The 21904-nt window shown below is 28.7% G+C and overlaps 2 protein-coding genes across 3 annotated transcripts; one reads left to right on the top strand and one right to left on the bottom strand.

Moving 5' to 3' along the window:
- Positions 1-1401: 1401 nt before the first annotated feature.
- On the bottom strand, positions 1402-8828 carry LOC123306132. 2 transcript variants are annotated; one of them, XM_044888022.1, is made up of 4 exons: positions 8584-8828; positions 7212-7539; positions 2101-2443; positions 1402-1989 (listed from the first exon to the last, which is right to left on the bottom strand). In XM_044888022.1, the coding sequence occupies exons 1-3, from the start codon at positions 8731-8733 to the stop codon at positions 2127-2129; spliced, it is 795 nt and encodes a 264-aa protein (XP_044743957.1). In that variant the 5' UTR covers positions 8734-8828; the 3' UTR covers positions 1402-1989; positions 2101-2126. The 2 variants fall into 2 exon arrangements, with proteins under 2 accessions (XP_044743957.1, XP_044743955.1); XM_044888020.1 differs by having other exon boundaries at positions 1402-2443.
- Positions 8829-12940: 4112 nt separating this feature from the next.
- On the top strand, positions 12941-21440 carry LOC123306119. The gene is made up of 9 exons (XM_044888002.1): positions 12941-13191; positions 15412-15571; positions 16770-16923; positions 17008-17160; positions 17728-18183; positions 18926-19051; positions 19141-19322; positions 20589-20829; positions 20928-21440. The coding sequence occupies exons 2-9, from the start codon at positions 15444-15446 to the stop codon at positions 21411-21413; spliced, it is 1926 nt and encodes a 641-aa protein (XP_044743937.1). The 5' UTR covers positions 12941-13191; positions 15412-15443; the 3' UTR covers positions 21414-21440.
- Positions 21441-21904: the final 464 nt, after the last annotated feature.

Raw genomic sequence — 21904 nt, 5'->3', positions numbered from 1 at the left:
CACCAATCCTGAAACCTCCGTGATTACGCATTCTAATATTTTTAATAAAAAATAAAAGTAACGTTAACACTTAGACGAACAAGATTTGCTTGGTCGGCATGGATTTGATTGGCCGGAAATATTTTAAATAAATTTTGTATTATGAAATTTCCATTTATTCACAAATTTGGATCAATCTCGTATAGAATTTTGTGCGAAATATTATGTTCATCAAGAAAAAATCCGGCCGACCAATAATTTTTAGCCAGAACCTAAAGGAACAATATTTTTAAATATTTTCATAATTAAAATTTATAATACATACGCATAATTTATATGTAAAAACTAACCCATAATAAAGATATGAATTTATAAATAAATCATAAAAGATTTTTAACTATTGTATTATTTTAATTAAATTATGAAATGTGACGTCACACCAATGAGAAGGGAACTCCAAAAGTGTGACCATCTTTGACAAGGAGGAGGGTGGTTTAAGAAATCGTAGACGTAATTTATGGCTGGCCTCCCATGCATTCGTCAAGAAAGATAACCTCATGTATACGGTATATTTCGATCATGCTCAATTGAAAACGCAACACTTCGAAAAAAATCATAGAAGAAAGTTTGGTAGACTCGTCAAAAAGGAGTCACTTAAAAAGTTTAAATTATGTATTCATTATTTTAAAAAAGAAAACCGTGATGTCCCACGGTCTACTACTTAGGAAAATAATAGGATCGAAATTTGTTTTATTTCTTTATTGTAAAAATTTATCCACATAATTTACATATTTTAACAAACTTATTTTTTGACATCATTTTTAATCTCACATTTAAACTTAAAATAAGGAAAATTAATAAATTATGTATATTTTTTGTTTTAATTATAAATAACTTAATACTTGTATCGAATCAGACAAATTATATCCACATTTTAATTATTATAAGTTTTTTTGTCAAGTTATATTTGCTATCTTCATAGTATCATTATAGTCCCCAAACAAATGTGGAAAAATATGGAAAAAAATTATTTTATGCAAAATCTTCTTAGAAATTCGGGAAAAATAGTTTTGGTTTAATCAGGCATCGGCTTCTTTTGTTTATTTAACAATTTATAAAAATGTGAACATTTTTCTTCAGAAATTTAATTGTTAATAACCATTTAATTGTAAAAAACTACAAAAGCAATTTCTTGACTCCAAATTTCAAAGTAATTGCCTTACAATACTTCTTTGGATGTCTAACAAAATGAATCAGGTTCCGTTGCAAAATAATAACTACTTTTTTTCAAATAATTTATAAAAAAATATTTGAAATCTTTCGAGACTTTTTTGAACCACTTAGTAGGTCTTAAAAATTCAGATGTACTCTATATTTCGATTATTTAAAAAATTTATTGAAAATGATTAATTTTTTAACCCGCTTAACCGATAAAAACAATTTTGCAACTTTAAATACAAATATCTCAGTCAGTTTTGCATGAAATTGATCGCAATATACAGCATCAAAATCCTCATTCAAAGAATATTTTTTTTTTTAAATTCTCAATTGCGCAGTACTCTACGATCTCTAGAAGAGAAGATAAGATATATGCGAAAATCTGAATAAAAATGTTCACTTTTTTATAAACTGTTAAATAAAAAATGAAGCCGATGTTTAATCGAAGCTAAGACATTTTACCCAAATTCCTTAGGTAATTTTGCATAAAATATTTTTTTTTTCCAAATTTTTCCAACTTTGCCAGCCAAACATTATCCTTCAATACCGGGCTATTATTATTAAAATTTAAAATATTTAAGTGCAGAAGAACAAAGTACACTTGACGATGTGGGTAAAACAACGAGGAATGGGCCCTTCAAATTTATTACCTATAGGCTATAATAAATATATCGGCATAATAAATGTGCATACAATCTAACGGAAAGGTTTTAAGATCTTACCTTGCGGAACTCCATATTCAATTATGTTTAAAGTTTGATTAAATGTAATTTTGTAAATGTTGACTTGTAGCTGAAATAAAGAAAAAAACTCAATTTGTTTCTTTCAACGTTAGCCGCTTGACAACGAATGTAGTAAAAATTAATCTAGCTACTTTTTAAAATTTAAAAAAAAAAAACTTACAATATAAAAATGTGGACTTGTTAACATTAATGCTTTTTCATGTTAAATAAAAATAAAATGCTTAATGTAACAAATATTAAATGATAATTATATTGATTACTTATTGCATTATTACCGCATACTTTTTGTATATGATAATTATTTAAATGTCGTCGAGTTAATAAATTATGTATACTCAAAAGATCTTGTTGATTTAATTCTAATGTTCGTGATAATACAACAGTAAATAATTCATTATTTGGTAAAATATGACAAAATGTTAATACTAAATGTGTACCAACTGCTTTCAATACTTGTACATGCCCGGTAAATGAATTGAATTTTTTGTCCATTAATGATGAACCTAAAAAAAAATTTTTATTATTTTATTTAACCACTATCATTATTATACAGGGTGGACCAAACTAACCAAATCTGAAATTACTTAGCTGTTAAAAAAGTAAGGGTTAAGCGGTTTGTTGAAATGGGTTCTCTAACTCAAAAGTATTTCTTTTTGAATTTTCATAGAAGACTTTTCATCTTTCTGACGTTAGAACAACGCATATTCGCAAACTATTGTTTTACTCGAAGTGGAGATTCGGCGAATGCAGTATATTCGTAATTCCCGTCGGAGATTCAATATCAATAAAAATGGCATTGTTGCAATCCGAGACACAATCTTACGCTGGACTAATGGCCTTCGACTCAATATTTTTTTTTATTGGGTTTATTTAAAGTCGCTCTGACAACCCAGGTCCTTGGTGATTGCACTGGGCTCAATATTGTGTTACCGTATTTTACGTGTTTAGAAAAAATTTTAAGAACTATTCGGGGGGCCCCACTTTTAAATAATTACCAACATTATTAATGAAGTAATTAATTGCAATAAATTAAGAAAACATAAGCCAGGATATTTCAAGGTTGTATTTCATTAATTTATGCAAGACAATAGAGAAACTTAAATATTACTAATAACCTAATTATTTTATTTGTGTGAAATTACACAGAGTTCTCTCTCTTCATGTAATTTGAGATATGTAATTATAATAAGTCTACCATCATATTTAGACAATTTCTATTAATTAGATACTTTTAGTGTTCCGTTCTACATAAACAGAGGATATTACATGAAACTTCGGTGCCTTCCTGCCTGGCTGTAAGAGACGTTTTGCTCAAACAAAGCTAACAACTTTTGATAATTTTTATTATAATATTTCTTGGTAGCTGTCCGGTAAACCCGAACGCTAATTTTTTTACATAATTAATAATAATTACTCCAATAATCAGAGCACTAAATATTTTTTTATTAAAAATTTCGTTACTATTGCAGGTATGGAGATTTTTGATCAATAATTGGGATATTATTTCTAATTTATTTGTTGAATTTATACCATTATACTCGATGCATACCTTCAAATTTAAGACCTTGAAACCGATAGTCCAACATTAAATGCTCTATAGCTCAAATAAGATGGACATTAGAAAAAGTTTCCAATAAAAGTTGTGCAGGATAAATTGATCTTTAAACTGGAGGGATGCATTTTACTGATTAATCCAATATTTATATAACAGTTATCGCAATTGGTAAGATTTACAAAAACGTTTATGGGAAACAAAAGATACGAAATTTTATTTTCTACAATAAGAGTCTCCGTGACTTTTGCCCTAAAGTACATAGTTTCTAAAATATCGGCAAAAAAAATTTTTTACAGATGGTACCTGAAGCTCCAGCGGGTTCTGTCAGCATTTTGTGCTTTTATACTCAGTAAATGATCTTAAGGATGTATGAGCATGACAACAATGTTTGATTTAAAGGCTTAAAATTTGTTTGTAGGTAGTCTTTTACTCAAAGAATATGTGGTTAAAATTTCAGCTTAGGTATCCGTGCAAATTTTTAAGAAAAAAGTCATTAAAAATCGATATAAAATACATTGGCTCTTATGGAGGAATCTCAAAAAACGACATATTTTGGAAGTTTTTGATAATTTTCATTTGGAATGAATGAAAACAAATTTAAAAAAAACTTTTTAATAGAAAGTAAACATATTAGCAATGAATTAGAAAAGAAAAAAACTAAGTGTCACCGTCCATATAAGGGATGTAAGAGCAGGGTAGATTAAGGGTTGAAATTATTTTTATCTTATTTTCAACTTTGATGATGAATTTTGTTATAACTTCATGAATGTAGACGAAAAATAAGAATAAAATTTTTCGATATGTGTCTTGGTGAAAGCTAAATAATTAAACAAAATTTTCAATTTTCGATATTTTGAAAATTAAGCCAGATATCGAAGAATTTTATTCTTACTTTTCGTCTTATATCATCAAGTAATAATATAAATTTATCATCAAAATTGAAAATATCTATTTTTAAATTTGTGCCCCCACTACCATGCTCATACATCCTTAAACATTATTTTTTTTAAATGAATCGGTAATTTAAAAGTTAAATGTATGAAGCGATTGTGATCAATAAAGTGGTTTATCTTTACATAAATCGATTTTTTTAAATTTATGATTATTAATCTTCATGTGCTACTCGATATTTTTTAACACAGTTTGCTTTCCTTTTCCAATTAAAAAATGAGTCATTTATAAATAAGTACCTAATTCATGAAGTTGTGAAGTTATATTATCTCTTCAAAAAAAGCCCACATTTTTATTACTCAATCATAAGTAAGACACATTAAATTAAGTAATTCAATTTATTCAAATGAGAATGTTCTTAATTTTATTATGTGTTAAAATTTTACGGGTGTTATATGATATTTCCTAGCCACTTAATTATTGTTTTTATTTTTTATTTTTATAGAAGTGTCTGTAGACAAACATAAATTTTGAGTAAGAAAAAAAAATTTTGGGCGGACATTTGGGAGTGCTGAAGTAGATTTCAATATCAGTAAAAAGTTTCTCAACTTACAAGCCAGATCTATTGAATTGCATGTTTTAATGTTTTAGTATCAAATAAAAAAATATGGGATCATAAAAAATCTAGCTATTTTTCCGCGTCGGGCAAAAATAATGTTCACCGCCCTTCACACTTACACTATTTAAGTCGTGAGCTTGTTATTCAAAAGGTGGGATGTTTGTTATATGTATGATATTGTTTATAATTGTATAATATTTACAAGTTCATGAGAGTATTTATATATGTAATCATGTTTGTAAGATCTTAGTGAAAAATAAGTGTTATCCACTAAACTACCGCAGATTTTTGACACCCGGTATATCATAATTTAGATATTCCCCTAAAATTCCCCATTGTAGGTGTTTAAGATAAAATAGTATGGACATTATAAAATGGTATAGATGCCGCCGTGATCCAATTTCAAAACTGAGCCACAGCAACGCGTGATATGGTCAGTTAGTATTATATAAATGAAATATATATTATAAATGAAATATATCACTAGAGGCAGTTTTACATGACAAAATTCGCATTTTTAATTTTTACATTATTTTGGTCTTTACTCAAAATTATTACAAGTTTATTTTTTAATTTTATTACTATGGAATGTAAAAACTCGACAAATTGATAATTTAATAGTGTTATGTGTTATGTATTCAAATATTTTAATAAACTTGTAATCATTTTGAGTTCAGAACAAAATAATGAAAAAATTATAAATGCAAATTTTGTCATGAAAATCGGTATATGGACATAAAAAAATATTCTAAGCAACATTTTCGAATAATTTTTTTCGATATCTCTAACCATCTCTGGCGCTAGGCAAAATTTTAAGAATTTGCCCTATTTGTCTATTTGTATTAGGCTGAGTTTAAGGTTCAGGTTTCGGTTATGTATCTTAAAAAATGTGACCCATCCCCCTGTATGACTGTGCAAATTTTTAAATCGATATTCCTATAAATGACGAAAGTATGAGAGTGTCTTCATCTTAAATGCGACACACTGCATATTAATAAAATAGAAGTAGAATAGAGTATATTCAGAAGTCAGAAATTTCTGGTTTGATAAATTCCTTCTACCAGTGCATTGTTTAGATACACAGGCAATGTGCTTAACAATTAGATATATATTTATATTATGTCTTTTATATTCATTCCCAGATACAGATTGTAATAATTGAATTAATACGTAATTTTTTTTAGTCTTAAATTATTCTTCTTTTAAAATAATATGATTAATGTTTTATTGGATTATTCTTACTATGTCTGCTTAATTTTATTATTATTATTATTATTTCTTTTTTTTTTTTTTTGTATAATAAGATCAAATATACAAATGACCTCCTTAATTTATTCATAACGTTTAATTAACCATCATTTATTCATATTTCCGTATTCTGTACATTTTACTATACCATTACAATAAATATCAAGCAAGCGTCTCTTGAAAATTGGTCACGTAGGAGCCACATAGAATAAACAAATTTTCACAGAGGATGCAGAAAATGTTAAAACGTAATTAATCACAGTGTGGTTCACCAAAAATGTTACTCAATCAAATGAATGTTAAAATAATAAAATAGTCAACAAATTTAAAATGATTTGCACAGTTTCTTTTGGTGGAGATCACTATTTTATCGAGCATAATTTCAACATTATATGGCTAAACACACCGTAGTAAAGTAGTCGAATTTAATTCAGGGATATTGAAATTAAATACATTCGATCAAAATTCAACACCGAATTTTTTTACTCAAAATACTTGCTTCACTTTGTACAGAAAAGAAGAAAACTAAGGAATAGCTTTTTCCATTAAACTATAAAGTTACATCTTCAAAAATTCAATTAAAGATTTTCTGTGATTAACGTCTTCATTAAAGCACTTCGTGAGATAAACGCTTCCATGTTTTCTGGAAATACTCGATCGAGGATAAATGTCACAGAAAAATTATGCTTCCAATTTTAAAGATCCTCCCAACAATACATCACAGAATTGATGGGTGTACACATATTAAAGACATTAGTAGATCTTATTTTTCAGGATTATCGTTTTGCAAGTCACTGTAGGTAACTTGGACGATTTTCATCAGAAAGACTCTATTTTTACTCATGTATTATTTTATAGTCTTGTATTTTGTAGAGGGCTCTTTGGTTAATAATTTCGCAAACAGAAAGAGATCGAACAAACAATTTTTTTTCTTTCAAAAAATATTAGGTATACTCACTATTTTGTGGCCCGGAACTAATCCATAGACCAGGTTTATGTTGATCATAACGCAATAAATATTCAACAGTGAAGGATCCTTCATCCCACAATAAACTCATATTACGCCAATACTGACGACGAAAACCACGATTACGTCCACGTCGCAAATTATGACTATTCGAGTATGCATAATCTGTATATCCTCCACTATAATCATATGGACTTGGTGTTTCAGCGTTGGCAGAATCTGATATTAATATGACTGGACAAATACGTTCCGAAACTATTTGATGATAATCACGATGTTGATGTTGAATAATTTCAACACCATTCCACATGCCCATTAGCTAAAATAGTTGGATTATAATTACAATATTATCCTGTTATTTCTTGTTAAATCTTTAGAAAATTTGAAACGACTGTTTCGATTTCATTAAATCAATTCTCTAAAAATCTTTTTAGTACCCATATTTTAAGAGCTATTCGAATATACGTATTCTATAGATTAAATATAGCTTGAAGACGCAAAATCGTTTGGTTAGCAAATACATATCGAATCGAACGAGAAAAAAAGCTTTTCAATTAATATAACTGTTAATATTACACGTTTCTTGAATATTAAGAAAGTTTTTGTAAAAGTACAGAGATAAAATATTTATGCGGAGGAGTTGTATTGGCAGAGAGCACACCATATAGTCGATCAGATCAACTGAAACGATCATAGCGCTCGATGCGGACAAAATTTCGTTAAGTCATGTTCACGTTCAGAATATTTAATAATAATAATAATAATAAATATTATATTAACAATATTATAATAATATAAATTTAACAAGATGAAATCTGTCAATTTGATAATTCACATAATATTTATTTTCGTTATTGTGTTTATTCTACCTATTTTTTGTAGCTGATTCAAGAAAAAAAATTTAATTTAACTTATATTGCTTAAGGTAGTACCAGCATGAAATCACTTTTCGACAGATTTGGCCGAATTTTTTTTCTCGGGTTTATAATAGCTTTATTTATGAATTCCTAAAATTTCACTCGTTTTAACATTGTCGTAGGATTTTCTTGTAAAACTAAAGAAATAAATATTTTGGGTAAGTACCTGACGTGTTAAATTTTTTTTCATAATTTTTTTGAAACTCCAATTGTACACTTCAATTGTTAAGAAAAAGCACTTTCAGAAACATTTGGGTCAGAAAGGAGAAAAGTTAACAATTTAAAAAAAAAAAAAAGAGGACCAGATTTTCGCTCGGCCAGCTCTTAATCCACATTTTCCGAATGAAAATTTGTTTACGAATTATCGTTGCACCTATTATGAAACTTTGCTCGGCTTTATCAACTTGCCAATATATTTAATTTATAACAATCAGTTTAAAACTTACTTGATCCATGTCTAATGATGTTTGTGGTTTTAAATCTAAACAATAATTATTGTCGGTATGATTTTCATTATCAGTAGCTGTAGCACTCACTAAATAAAAAATCGTAACAGAAATAATAAACAATATTAAATAACAACAATTGGCTTTCATTCTTTTATTTAAGTAACTCAATTCTATTTCTTATATAATTTGTTATGAACGTTAGAAATTTTGTTAACGATTACTAGAACTTATACCGCCTATAAGAATCCTCAAACTGTTCGTAAGAAATAAAATAAGTATTTTACATTCTGGATAATAAGATGCAATTATAAAATCCAGGAGTGGGTGTTATTTTTTGTATTGTAGTAATGGGCAAGATCATCTTAATATAAAAATGTTTTTGTCAATTAATTTTAAACAACAGTATGATGAATTACAATGTGTATAGTACTTATTAAATACTTAATATACGCTACTCGAGTCTTCCAAATATTCTAATTTATTAAGGATGTACGAGCGCCAATGCAATTTTGAATAAAAGGCTTGGTTTTTTTTTTATATGAGGTTGGACTAAGTATATATCAATTCTGAAAATTGTAGGGGGGCGGGAGGGATTGCCTGATTATTTAAATAAATAAATGACTTCAAAAGTAGTCATATTTAACATTGGTCTTATTGGGATGATATTTTTCATAGATTTCTCCAAAACACTAGTAGGTGGCAATTAAAAAAAAAAACTATTTAAATTAAAGTTAAAACCTTAATAAATTATTGCAAACAAAAAAAACCCGTTGTGCCCGACTAATTAATTATGTATGAGCACGGTAGTGAGGACACAAATTTAAAAAAATATATATTTTCAATTTTGATAGTAAATTATGTTATAACTTGACAATATAAGACAAAAAGTACGAATAAAATTTTTCGATACCTGGAATAAGTATAGTTTAAATTTTGTTTAATTATTTTGCTTTCAATACTTCGAACACCAGGCCAGATATCGAAAAATGTTATGCTTATTTTTCTTCTACATTCCTAAAGTTATAACAAAATTCATCTTTAAAGTTGAAAATAAGGTACAAATAATTCCAAACACAAGTCTAAACTGGCGCTCGTAGTACCTTAAGTAGTATAAGTACGTTTCTATTTTCGAAATACTTATTTAATTAGTGGTGGTCAGAATCCCGTAAAATAGAATTTCATAGTAATCACGGATGCATATAAAAAGGACTTAGGAGGTCCGGAGTCTTATCTTAGTTGAGTATTCACCTTTTGATACAAGTTAATTTTATTCAATTTTTTAAACTATTTGATAATTTATTTTCTCTACTTTACTTGTGTATAATCATTACCGAAATTATTTCTAGGCAAACCCTCTCCAAGTGAATCCGCTCATGTGAAAATTGATAATAGAATTTATTTTGATTGGGTATACAGAATGTTCGATTTACATCTAGGCATATAAATATCACTTGTATGACAGAGTACATGCGTTAAGCAATGCATCTAAGTAAGAGGTATTATAGGTGTTACATGAAATTGCAAAAGTGACTTATATCGTGGCTTATCTGTTGTAGTTCATCTATTCAACTAAGAAACTCCCACTCTCCAAGCGTCTTAAAACAATCTCAACGCATATCGAAGCTTCAAACATGTACATAATACCTCTCACTTAGTTGCATTGCTTAACGAATGTATTCTGTCAAACTCGTGATAATTTTATCCCTAGATGAAATCGAAAATTCTGTATATATTTATAAATACAAAATTATGACTAAAGAAAGAAGTTTTAAACGAGAATAGCTTTTTTAACTTAAATACGACTTAGTGTTTATCTCAACAGCAAATTTAAATTGTAACTGTTAACTATCAAATACCATAAACTTTCCTATCTATGCTAACTTTATATGTTTTCATGAAAAACGCACATTTTCAGAATCTAGCTGATTTTAGCAGATTTAATATACATGATGTTCGATTTACATCTAGGCATATAAATATCACGAGTATGACAGAATACATGCGTTAAGCAATACATCTAAGTGAGAGGTATTATTTACATGTGTTGAAACTCCCAATCTCTGCAGACACGCAACAGAAGAACTGCCGTGTACCTTAAAGGACATCAAAGCCACGATACAACTATACAAGTCACTGTACAGTCAACTATACAGTGCAATTTCATACAACACCTATAATACCTCTCACTTAGCTGCATTGCTTAACGCATGAACTCTGCCATACTCGTGATAGTTACATGCCTATATGTAAATCGAACATCGTGTACATAAAGTTGACTAAAATATTTCAAGCTTTAGATATTTAATCAAGATGCGGTCATTAAACATCCTGCATGTTATATTAATAATTATTTCATACTTTCTATGCATAAAAAATAAATTTATTTGGTTCTCGTATTCCATTTTTAAACGATTAAATAGAAAAAACAAAAGGATAGTATGCCAACCATAGGTAATACGCTTCGAAGATCGAACATAAAAGTGCACTTCGAATTAAAAAATTAACAAAATTTTCTTATTTACCGAAATAACTCCGACATTTGTCAATTTGATGTGGAAGTTACAGCCTTTTTACAAAATTTTTAAAATATATCGTTTATCTCGAACACTTTAACGATAAAGGAGGGTCACTTTATTACAAAAGATGCTCAAAATTATTGACTTAAGCGAATTATGTAAAAATAAATAGGGCATTCTATTTGAAACAACGCAACGATTTTAGGGTCAACTTTCGGTATAACCGGATCTGTCACAAATCTGAAAATATTTTAGGCGTATTTATCCCAAGCAGTTATGGTGGAATACCAATTTTCAGTTTTCTATTATGTCTGGCTCTCCAGAATTTTCTAATGAGCGGTCACCGTGGTGTATACAGAGTATAAAACCTTGGTATACCTTGATATATATATTACATATACACAGAGTATAACAACTGAAGCTTAAGCTTAGTATACCTTGATAAATAATATCCGATACAGGTATAACAAACTAGGGCCTAAACTTAGTATACCTTGATATATATTACATAAATACAGGGTATAAGTACAACTGTACATGTTTTACATAATCTCTAATCGCTGACCCGCTGCATTGAGAATGCAAAAAGCTTAATTACTGTTCAGTAATTATGGAAACCGCTAAACGCCTCCATAATAGTTTATCCTATGAATACTCGTATTTCAATAACTGTAAAGGCTGCTCATAGTGAAAATTATGTTTTACTTTTTAGCACCACAAAGGCTTGTTCCTTAAAAAGTAGTTTTTATTTAAATTTTTAATTTAAAACTAAACAAGTGAAAAAGAATTGACTGAGTTAATTGTTGAAATACCATGTATAGACAGTGTTGATTACGCTGTCACATTACACACATACATATCATACATACGTAACTGATATTCCCATTTAATACATACTATACAATTTGCGCTCTCATTAAGACCTGCCTGTATAAAAAAGGTAAATAATGCATGTTTATCCCCACTAAGTATAAACCGATACGTGTTTTCGAGAATTTTCCATTCCGTTCTCGAAATACAATAGTGGATACTTTTTAAAAAATCATCTGAATATAAAACCAATCATTTTAAAAAAATAGAAAAACATATTCGCTGTTTAGAAACATTATTGTGTGTGGGTATAAAAACATCGATTTCAAGTATTTTCCAACGGAAGTTCTTCAGAATTTGTATATCCTGTAACATTGAGTCAAAATTGCAAACTTAAAAAAATTTGTCCAAATGTCGCATTACGTAGTTGTTGAAAGGAAAATGATGGTCGTTGGAGAGTAATGATTAACAATGGTAGAACGGTTTACAAATGTCTTTGTTAATCAATAATCATTTTCTTTCTGTTATTCACGGAAATCACCATGCCGTACTATTCCAATGGTGCCTAATAGGTGTCGTGTCGTCGCAAAGACGATTTTCACTCTTTTTTGGTTTTTACTATAATATTTCTTAACAAAATAAACATTATATCATTATTCGATTTTGATTTATATTTATCCAGCGATTTTCAGCTCTTTATATCATCGGGAAGTACGTTAATTTTCAAATATAAAATTTAAAACGGTAAATAAACAGACGAACGGGAAATAGACAGATTGTAGTAATAATAATATAAACAAACATAATTAATCATAACAAATTGTTCAATTACAGTAATTTTTCATAGAAATTATTCTATTTTATCACAGTTTAAAATATTTCTATTAGTCAGAGTAGATAAATCAGTAAAAAAAATGTTTAGCAAATTTAATTTCAAATATGTGGCGCCACGCTGTTGCATATGTGTGAAGTAAATACAATGGCGCTCCATTAAAAACATCATAAACACACCGGCTTGGCAAGTGTGTGTATAGTACGACATATCTATTCTATGTGTATTTTATTTGCGATACGTTGGTTTTTTGTACAGTAATATGGCGAAGTAACAAAGACATAAAAAAAACATTAAAGTAAATGTGTGTACCATGTTTGTAAACCAGTAATGGCGAAAATGAAATATAAACAATAAACATTGAAATCAATAATTCGTGTGTTTTAATAAACTTGATTTAAATACACTGGTATATAATGTATATACCTACACAATAATAACTTAAAAGTATGTGTATTTAATAATTTCTAAAATTAAATATTTGTATAAATATTTAATACCTCTATATTTCATAAGTACATATTTTAAAACATATTTTTGTTAAACTCAATTTTAAATTTTTTTCTGGGTGTAATTGTTAAATATATATATTAAATTCCATTGTTATAAAAAGGGGAGGTAAGTTTTAGTATTAGATCAAGTAAATTCCCCGGATAATTTATATTTTATAAATAAGTCAACATCTGCACATTTGAATTATTACAATAAATGTGTTGACCTTCCTAAAACAGTGCTCATTCGTTTTTTATTGCATTTAAACAATAGGGTACACCGGTTTAGAGATACGTTGAAACATGTTTACAAGTCATATGAAGTACGGTTGGTTGGTTTGTGACTTATTACAAAATATTACTGAGATTAAATTAAACTTTATCAAATCATATTTTGTTAGAAGTTATAAATATTGTTTTATAATGATGTTTATTTCACAAGGACAATGGCATTCAGGCGGAATATTGATTAGAAGTTTCATTGACTGCTTATTGGAAAAATATTAATGATATCACAGTGTAATAATATTATATTAATATTCTTATGTGGTGGGCGGGAAAATGATAAGTGTCTTAATCCATCAGTTTAAAAGCATTAAGAAGATGGTACTTATTGTTACCCAAATGGGCCTAAACATTGTCTTAAGTACTGAATAAATACTTAAATTTGGAGTCCATAAAAAAGGTCATAAGTTCTCGGAAATTTTTTCATGCAATACGCATTGCACATCTGCTATGTTCACAACTTGTAAGCGACTATAAAGTTGTGCGCGCCTCATTTATACTCGTTCGAGAGCATCTTGGGAAACAAATATAAGAAAATACCATGGGAAACTAATTTAAGCAAATATCATGGGAAACAAATATAACCAAATACCAAACAGCTAAAAAATATTTCTGGACTGAATAAGATAAATTAATAATTTGGAATCCTAATCATCAAAATGTATAATAGTTGTAATTATTCATTGAGTATATCAGAAAAGATGGCCGTGAAATATTTTATTTTGACTATTTTTACAGAAATCTGTAATTTATGGTAATGTAAAATTAAAATAATTTTTTATTAATATATCTTTATAAATTATATCTCATGTGTTATACTGATGTATGAGTTATATTGCTGTACAGTTTTATTAAAAACCATTCGCTAGTTTTAGCGTGAAAGCGTAACAAATAAACAAACAAACATGCTTACTTTCACATTTATAATATATAGAGATAGAAATAGAGAAAGAGATTATTAATTATTTAAGTAATTATTTGATATCTATTATTATTTATTTTTATACCATGTATATGAAATATACTAAGGTATACTAAGTGTAGTCCCAAGTTTGTAACGCTTAAAAATATTAATACTATGAACAAAATTTTTGTATAGGTGTTCATAAAATCACCTAATTAGTTCATTTCCGGTTGTCTGCCTGTCGTCTGTCTTTCCGTCTGTCATCACGATTACTCAAAAACGAAAAGACATAACAAGCTGAAATTTTTATAGCGTGCTGAGGACGTAAAAAGTGAGGTCAAGCTCCTAAATGAGCAACATAGGTCAATTGGGTCTTAAATGTAAAAAATGTTCCTTATAAAAAAATAAACAACTTTTGCTTGAAACATTTTTTCGTTAACATCACTGTTTAACCGTGAGAGCGCAAATTGTATAGTATGTATTATATGGGGATATTAATTATATATGTGTGACATGTATGTATGTGTAATGTGATAGAGTAATCAACACTGTCTATACATGGTATTTCAACCATTAACTCAGTCAATTGTTTGTTTTCACTTGTTCTACCTGTTCTTACGCATTGTATCTTGAAGAAGAAATAAATATTTCTAAACGTTTTTCTTAATAATAATATATTAGTTTTATATGTTGTTCCAAACATTTCCTTATTTGAATTTAATTTAAAAATATGGAACTGCCGCAAGACCCCCAATATATCCTATATAATTTTTTTATTTATTTTATAAATTTTAAATCTAATAAATTGGTAAAAAATAATGCAAGCAGTGATATTCAACGTCTACACAGGGGATTTCAACAATTAACCCAGCCAATTGTTTATTTTCACTTGGTTAAATTATTGTTTTTAGTTCCTAAAATTTACTATAGTTTTACTACTATTCTAATAGTAAATAGTATTGTTTCTAACGTATCCAAATTTTACAGATGAATTGATTAAAATATGTATCAATATAATAATGAAGATTAGAAGAATGGGCAATATTAGAAAAATTTTTACGTTGATATTAATTGTCTCTGGTATCTATTTATTAATTGCAATTATCCGTATGAAAAATATATTAATTGTTGATAGAGCTGCCACATTGTAAGTGAAAACAGATATTACACCACATTGCACGATCATTATTAAGTAAGGTCATCTATTTGTGAATTTAAGTATGTACGAGCGCAAGGGAAATTTCAAATAAAAGGTTTGATTTTTCTTTATATGAAGTTGGACTAAATCTAAAGCAATTTCGAAAAACTTACGGGAGGGGATGAGAGTTTGTCCGATTATTTAAATATATAAATAATTGCAAAAGCAGACATATTTAACATTGGCCTTATGGGAAAACAGTAGATGGACGATATGTTTTCATAGATTTCTTCAAAACTAGTCGGTGGAATTTAAAAAAAAACTATTTAAATTATAGTTAAAACCTGAATAAATTAATGAAAATAAAAGAAACCCGTTGTGCCCGACTAATTAAGGATGTATGAGCACGGTAGTGAGGACACCAATTTAAAAAAATATATATTTTCAATTTTGATGATGAATTATGTTATAAACTGACAATATAATACGAAAAGTAAGAATAAAATTTTTCGATATCTGGAGTAATTTTCAAAATATCGAAAATTTAAAATTTATGTTGCTTTTGATATTTCGAAAACCAGGGAAGATATCGAAAAAATGTATTCTTATTTTTCGTCTACATTTATGAAGTTATAACAAAACTCATCATCAAAGTTGAAAATAAGGTACAAATAATTTCAACCACATGTCTAAACTTGCCTTGACGCTCGTACTACCTTAATTGTTTGAGCATAGATAATATGTCTATGGTTTTTAGCCTATAGAATATTAAATAACCTACCCGGAGTTGAACCATTTCCTTTCATCACATTTGCAAGTTTCTAGTGTTTAGAAGTAGCGGGCAATAATAATTAAAGTATTTTTAATATTTGGAGTGTAATATCTCAATTTTGAAAAAACTACTTTTAAGTTGAGTAATATAGATAATTATAAAAATTATAGGTCGGTCAAATAAAAAATGGCAATGTAATCTCCATAACCCCCAAAAGAGAGAGGGGGTAAATACAACAACTTGCAATATGGCAACAGGGGTTTTACGATTCTTGTCTCATGTATACGAATATGTCAATAGATTTCGTTCGTTATATTTTGCATGCATTTTGTTTAAAATTATAGGTGAAAGTAATGATCATGCAGTGGTGTATAATACAAAAGATAACATGATAAATTAAATTTTAATGTCTATGATTTACTATTGATCTTTTAGAGAAGAAATGGAAAAGGCTATAAAACGGCAAAGCAGTGGAAAATCATGTAAACATCCAAATTTACCTGTCAATTCAATTGAAATGAATAAATTCTTTTGGGACATACCACCAATTAATTGTAATTCAGCCTATCCCGATTGGGTCCTCGTTCAGGTAAGAATTTATTTTGGGTAGGCAACTCCTTTGACATTACTGTTACAGGTGTTACACATCCTCTAAAATTAACATTTATTTTAGGGATCCTTTTGTATTATAAATGAAGAAGCAAAAAAGAAATTCGGTGAAATTAATTGCCAGTTTACAGATGTTTTACGAGAAGATGATTTTTCCTTGACTAATGGGCGTACAGTCTACAGCAGTTCACAATATCAATTAACCGAAAGTGACGTGGTAAGTACTTTTCTGAACATTTAGAATTAAATCCAATTAGTGAAATAGTTTAGCTATAGTATTATACAGTTTGGAAACCATCCCGTTAGGCATTTGTAATATATAAAGTAAGAAGAATTCTTATGGACGTTCTTATACATAAATCAAAGAAAGAGAACACATCGAATGAATGAACACACATTGAAGGATTGAATATTCAAATATTTTATTACACCAAGTTTTCTAAAAACTACACTGGTATACACATGAAGCAACACACATCAAATGGTATGATTGCGCGCGCATCCCACACACTACATACCTGTCTCTCTTTCTTTGTTATATACATAAGGTCGTCCATAAGAGCTCTTCTTACTTCACACATTACAAATCCCTAACGACATGGTGCCAAACTGCATTCGTAGCTATGCATTCATGACCATAGCCTACTTTGGTAGTATAAGTCCAGCTTATAAATCATCCACGGAAATTAAAATTTTTAAATTTGTTCAAAACTTTGAAGATGGGCGAAGCCTTCATAAAAATTTTACATTTTAATTTTTAATCATCCGATTTTTTAATTACTAGGTTAGAGTACAATGTACTGCCACAAGTGGTGCCCGTTGGCGATCGGTTTTAACAGGAATACGACATGATGCAACATTACGGTCACGTGTAACTCAAACATTGCCTGAAAATGTTTTACCATTGGATATATTAATATTTGGTTTTGATTCATTATCACATAATACGTTTATACGAAAGCTACCCAAAACTTATAAATATTTAACAAAAGTTTTGGATGCACAAGTTTTAAATGGTTATAATATTGTTGGCGATGGAACACCACAAGCTCTCATACCAATATTAACGGGACAAAATGAATTAGAACTTCCAGAAGTAAGGAAACGTATCTCAGGTGCTGGATATGTTGATGTGTTTCCATTTGTTTGGAAAGAATTTGAGAAATTGGGCTATGCAACTGCATATCTAGAGGACACCCCATCAACTGGAATTTTTACATATCGTTTACGTGGATTTCAGGTAATTCATCTTGTATAACAATTGAAGCCAAAATAACTTTTTCGGCTACAGTATAGCAATCATCAACATAAGTAGTTAATTACTCATAATTAATATCCGAACTTAGATACTCTTTTATTAATACCCTTAACCGCCATAAAAGTATCACCATATTAACGACGTGTAACATATCTCTCTGAAGACAAAACAAAAAAATATCTGATATTTTTCAAATATTTTGATAGTCGAAATACCTTTTCAGTAATAAAAAATTAACTAAATATAACCTAAACTAAATTGCATAACCAAAAAAAAAAAAAAAAATGCAAGCAGCAGAGCTCCATCATGAAAGTCCTATTTCCCCTTCATTATATACTGGGTGCGCCAACAGGATACGGTAATACATTATATTGTAATACATTCTGTACGACATCGTACAAAGAATATTCACTATAATTACGTAATCTATACATATAAAATGCTTTGTCCTGTGAATGACTGACGGATCAACGCCCAGCCTAAACCGTTGATTGTAAAGTGTAGGCTTGAAATTTGGAGGGTGTGTTCTTTGTATGACGTAGGCATCCGATTGAAAACGATTTTCTGATATTCTACCCCTAAGTGGGTGAAAAACGGGGGCAGAGTTTGTATGGGACAACGTGATTCCTTTGTCCAATCTACTTTAAATTTTGCATAAACATTCTTCAACAAAGTTAATTGAAATATTTGTTTGTATTTAAAATTCGAATTACATTTATTTCAGAAACAACCAACACATCATTACATGCGGCCTTATTATTTAGCTGCTGAAGAAACTGTACAGAGTTCACCAAAATATTGTATTGGTGCACAACCCAGACATAAAATAATATTAAATTACATTGAAGATGTACGTGTTACTACAAATATTGCTTGATAATATATTATTATCATTATCAAATCATTATAACCTATTTTTTGTTGTTGTTTTTTTTTCAGTTTTTTAAAGCATATAAACGTAAAAACAAATTTTTATTTGGATTCCATGGGGAATTATCACACGATTCATGTAATCTAATTGGTGCTGCTGATGATGATGTTTTAGAATGGTTACAAAGATTAAACACTTCTGGCGTATTTAATAACACGATGTTTATGTTTATGTCAGATCATGGTCACAGGTTTGTAATAAAAATATAAAACGGTATGCATGCAAAACTGTACCCTGAAGAAGGCGAGTCGATAACCGGTAGCCCGACACAAACGAAGTTTTCCTTTTATTTTTGTTGTTATCAAAAAACACAAATTGAAATGTACCAAAAATATCAAAAACACAAATGATGTTTAATTTATATAACACCATTTTTCAACTACTAATCGTTATATTTACGCTTTCTTAAGGTGGATTTTTATGCTGACGCTTAATACTGACTTTGAGCGTCAAATTAGGTCACGTGGGCAGTTTCGACCGTGCTGCCACCTGGGAAATAAAACTTAGTGGCGTCACATCCTAAAAAGTTAAACGTAGTTCAAATTTTTATTCTCAGAATTGATTATGACAGAACTAGCTAAATAAGTTTATATTCAACTATGCAATAGATAGAATAGAGCTTTATTTGCACTTCACAAATTATTTGTTGGAATTGACAAACCCACAATTGATATTCACCAGCCATTGTGGATCATCATATTCACCAGCCATTGTAGATATAATTGTTTATTTATTATGATCATATGCTTTATTATAAATGAGGTTAAGGACCTAATTTAATATGCATAATGTATATAATACGTATATATGTTTAACGATGACGCTGGACATAACTCTATATTTCAGCTAAGTGGAACCACAGTCATATATATGTGTTAACTCTATATAAAATGCATCAGGAACATATGTTCCTTTATACATGTACGAGTTAGTTTACAAAATGATTCTTTTTTATTTTGGACTGTTTTCAATCAAGTAAAGACATATCTTATATCTTCGACCCTTGTCAAAAAGCGCTGCTTGAAAAAAATAAAATAATTTTAACTTTCTTAGGTTGAATAGTTTTTTGACAACTGTCCGAAACAAAAGCAAATCGATGAAAAGGTCTATTCAAAACCACTGCCATATTATTATTATCAATATGTGGCGCTGTCTAGTGTTTAGTAATGGAACTAAAACATTTTCATTAAGTAACCCATGGTTTTATCAAAAGTTAAATGGCTTGTATATATTATATGACTGTGAGTGGAACCCTAATTTGACACTCAAAGCTAACGTAAAGCATAGATATAACCCTTTATATGTTTATGGCGTCAAGCGTCATCATGAGGTTATATCTTTATAAAAATTAGAAAGAAGTGAAATAATTGAAAAGGAATTCTTCGAAAGAAAGAAAACGCTTGATACTTCATGCATATCGTATAAAAGCAATATGTTAACTTACACATAATTTTAGGTTTGCAAAGATACGTGACACAATACAAGGCAAACAAGAGGAACGTTTACCTTTCTTCTCAATAACACTACCAAAATGGTTTAGAAAAAAATATAAAGTAGCTTATAACAATTTGAAAAAAAATGTTGATCGTTTAACAACTCCATATGATATATTTCCAACCATAAAACATCTTCTAAACTGGGATAATAATTTTGGAAGCGGGGATTTGAATCAACGTTCGATATCGTTATTTAATAAAGTAAGTTGAAAATCGCCGAAATGATTTAACAAACTTTTAATGAAACAATCAAACACAATTAAACCCTTGATACCTTTTTTAAAATTTTTTAATTTCAGATTCCTGAACAACGCAGCTGTGCTGATGCATATATTGAACCACATTGGTGTACATGTCTAAATTGGGATACAATTTCAACACAAACACAATTAGCAAAAGAATTAGCCAATTCACTTGCACAAAAAATAAATAATTATACATCACATGTTCGTCATTTATGCCATCAGTTATATGTAAATAAAATTGTATGGGTGACAAAACTATCACCTAACGATAATATGCTAAAATTTCAACGAAGCGCTGATTATGATGGTTTTGTTGCTGATTTATCGGGAAAAGTTAACATATCATCTCATCTATATCAAATTAAAGTACTAATGTTGCCAAATAATGGTATATATGAAGCAAGTATTACACATTATCGTAACGGTACATACCATGTGAATTTAAGTGATATCAGTCGTATCAATAAATACGGTTCACAAGCTAATTGTATATTTGACACGTTTCCAGACTTAAGAAAATATTGTTCGTGCATTTCATAATAGTTCAATTATTAGCGACATCAACTATTACGGTAAAATTGTCGCAAAAATGACTAAGTTTTAAATACGATCGAAGTCAAATAAAATATTAATGGTAAAATAAAAAACAATTTTTAAGTTTTCTTAAAAATTATTTATCTACATTTATAATTTTCTCATATAGAAGATATTGCAATCTTGAAACAATTGTCTCAAATAATTAATTTTTTGAAAAAATTTAAAAATTGTTTCTCATTTTACATTTAAAATGGATTTTGCAAGTATGAAGTATCGACCTAATCAATACGAAATTTTAATGGATTATAAAAGGGATAGCCGTCGTATGGCTCCTTTATGAAAAATGGGCACAACAAAAATTGTTGAAAACAATATTTCTAACAACTTTTGTTAATTTTTTTTTTTCAGAAATTTAGAATATTAAAAAAGGTATAAACTTTAAAAAAGGTATACAACTTTCAAAAGCGGCAGCTTGAGGGGTATAAATGATTTTT

The sequence above is a fragment of the Chrysoperla carnea genome, chromosome 1, assembly GCF_905475395.1.
Source record: "Chrysoperla carnea chromosome 1, inChrCarn1.1, whole genome shotgun sequence".
NCBI classification, from domain to species: domain Eukaryota; kingdom Metazoa; phylum Arthropoda; class Insecta; order Neuroptera; family Chrysopidae; genus Chrysoperla; species Chrysoperla carnea.
This window is presented reverse-complemented; position numbering and strand designations above follow the sequence as displayed.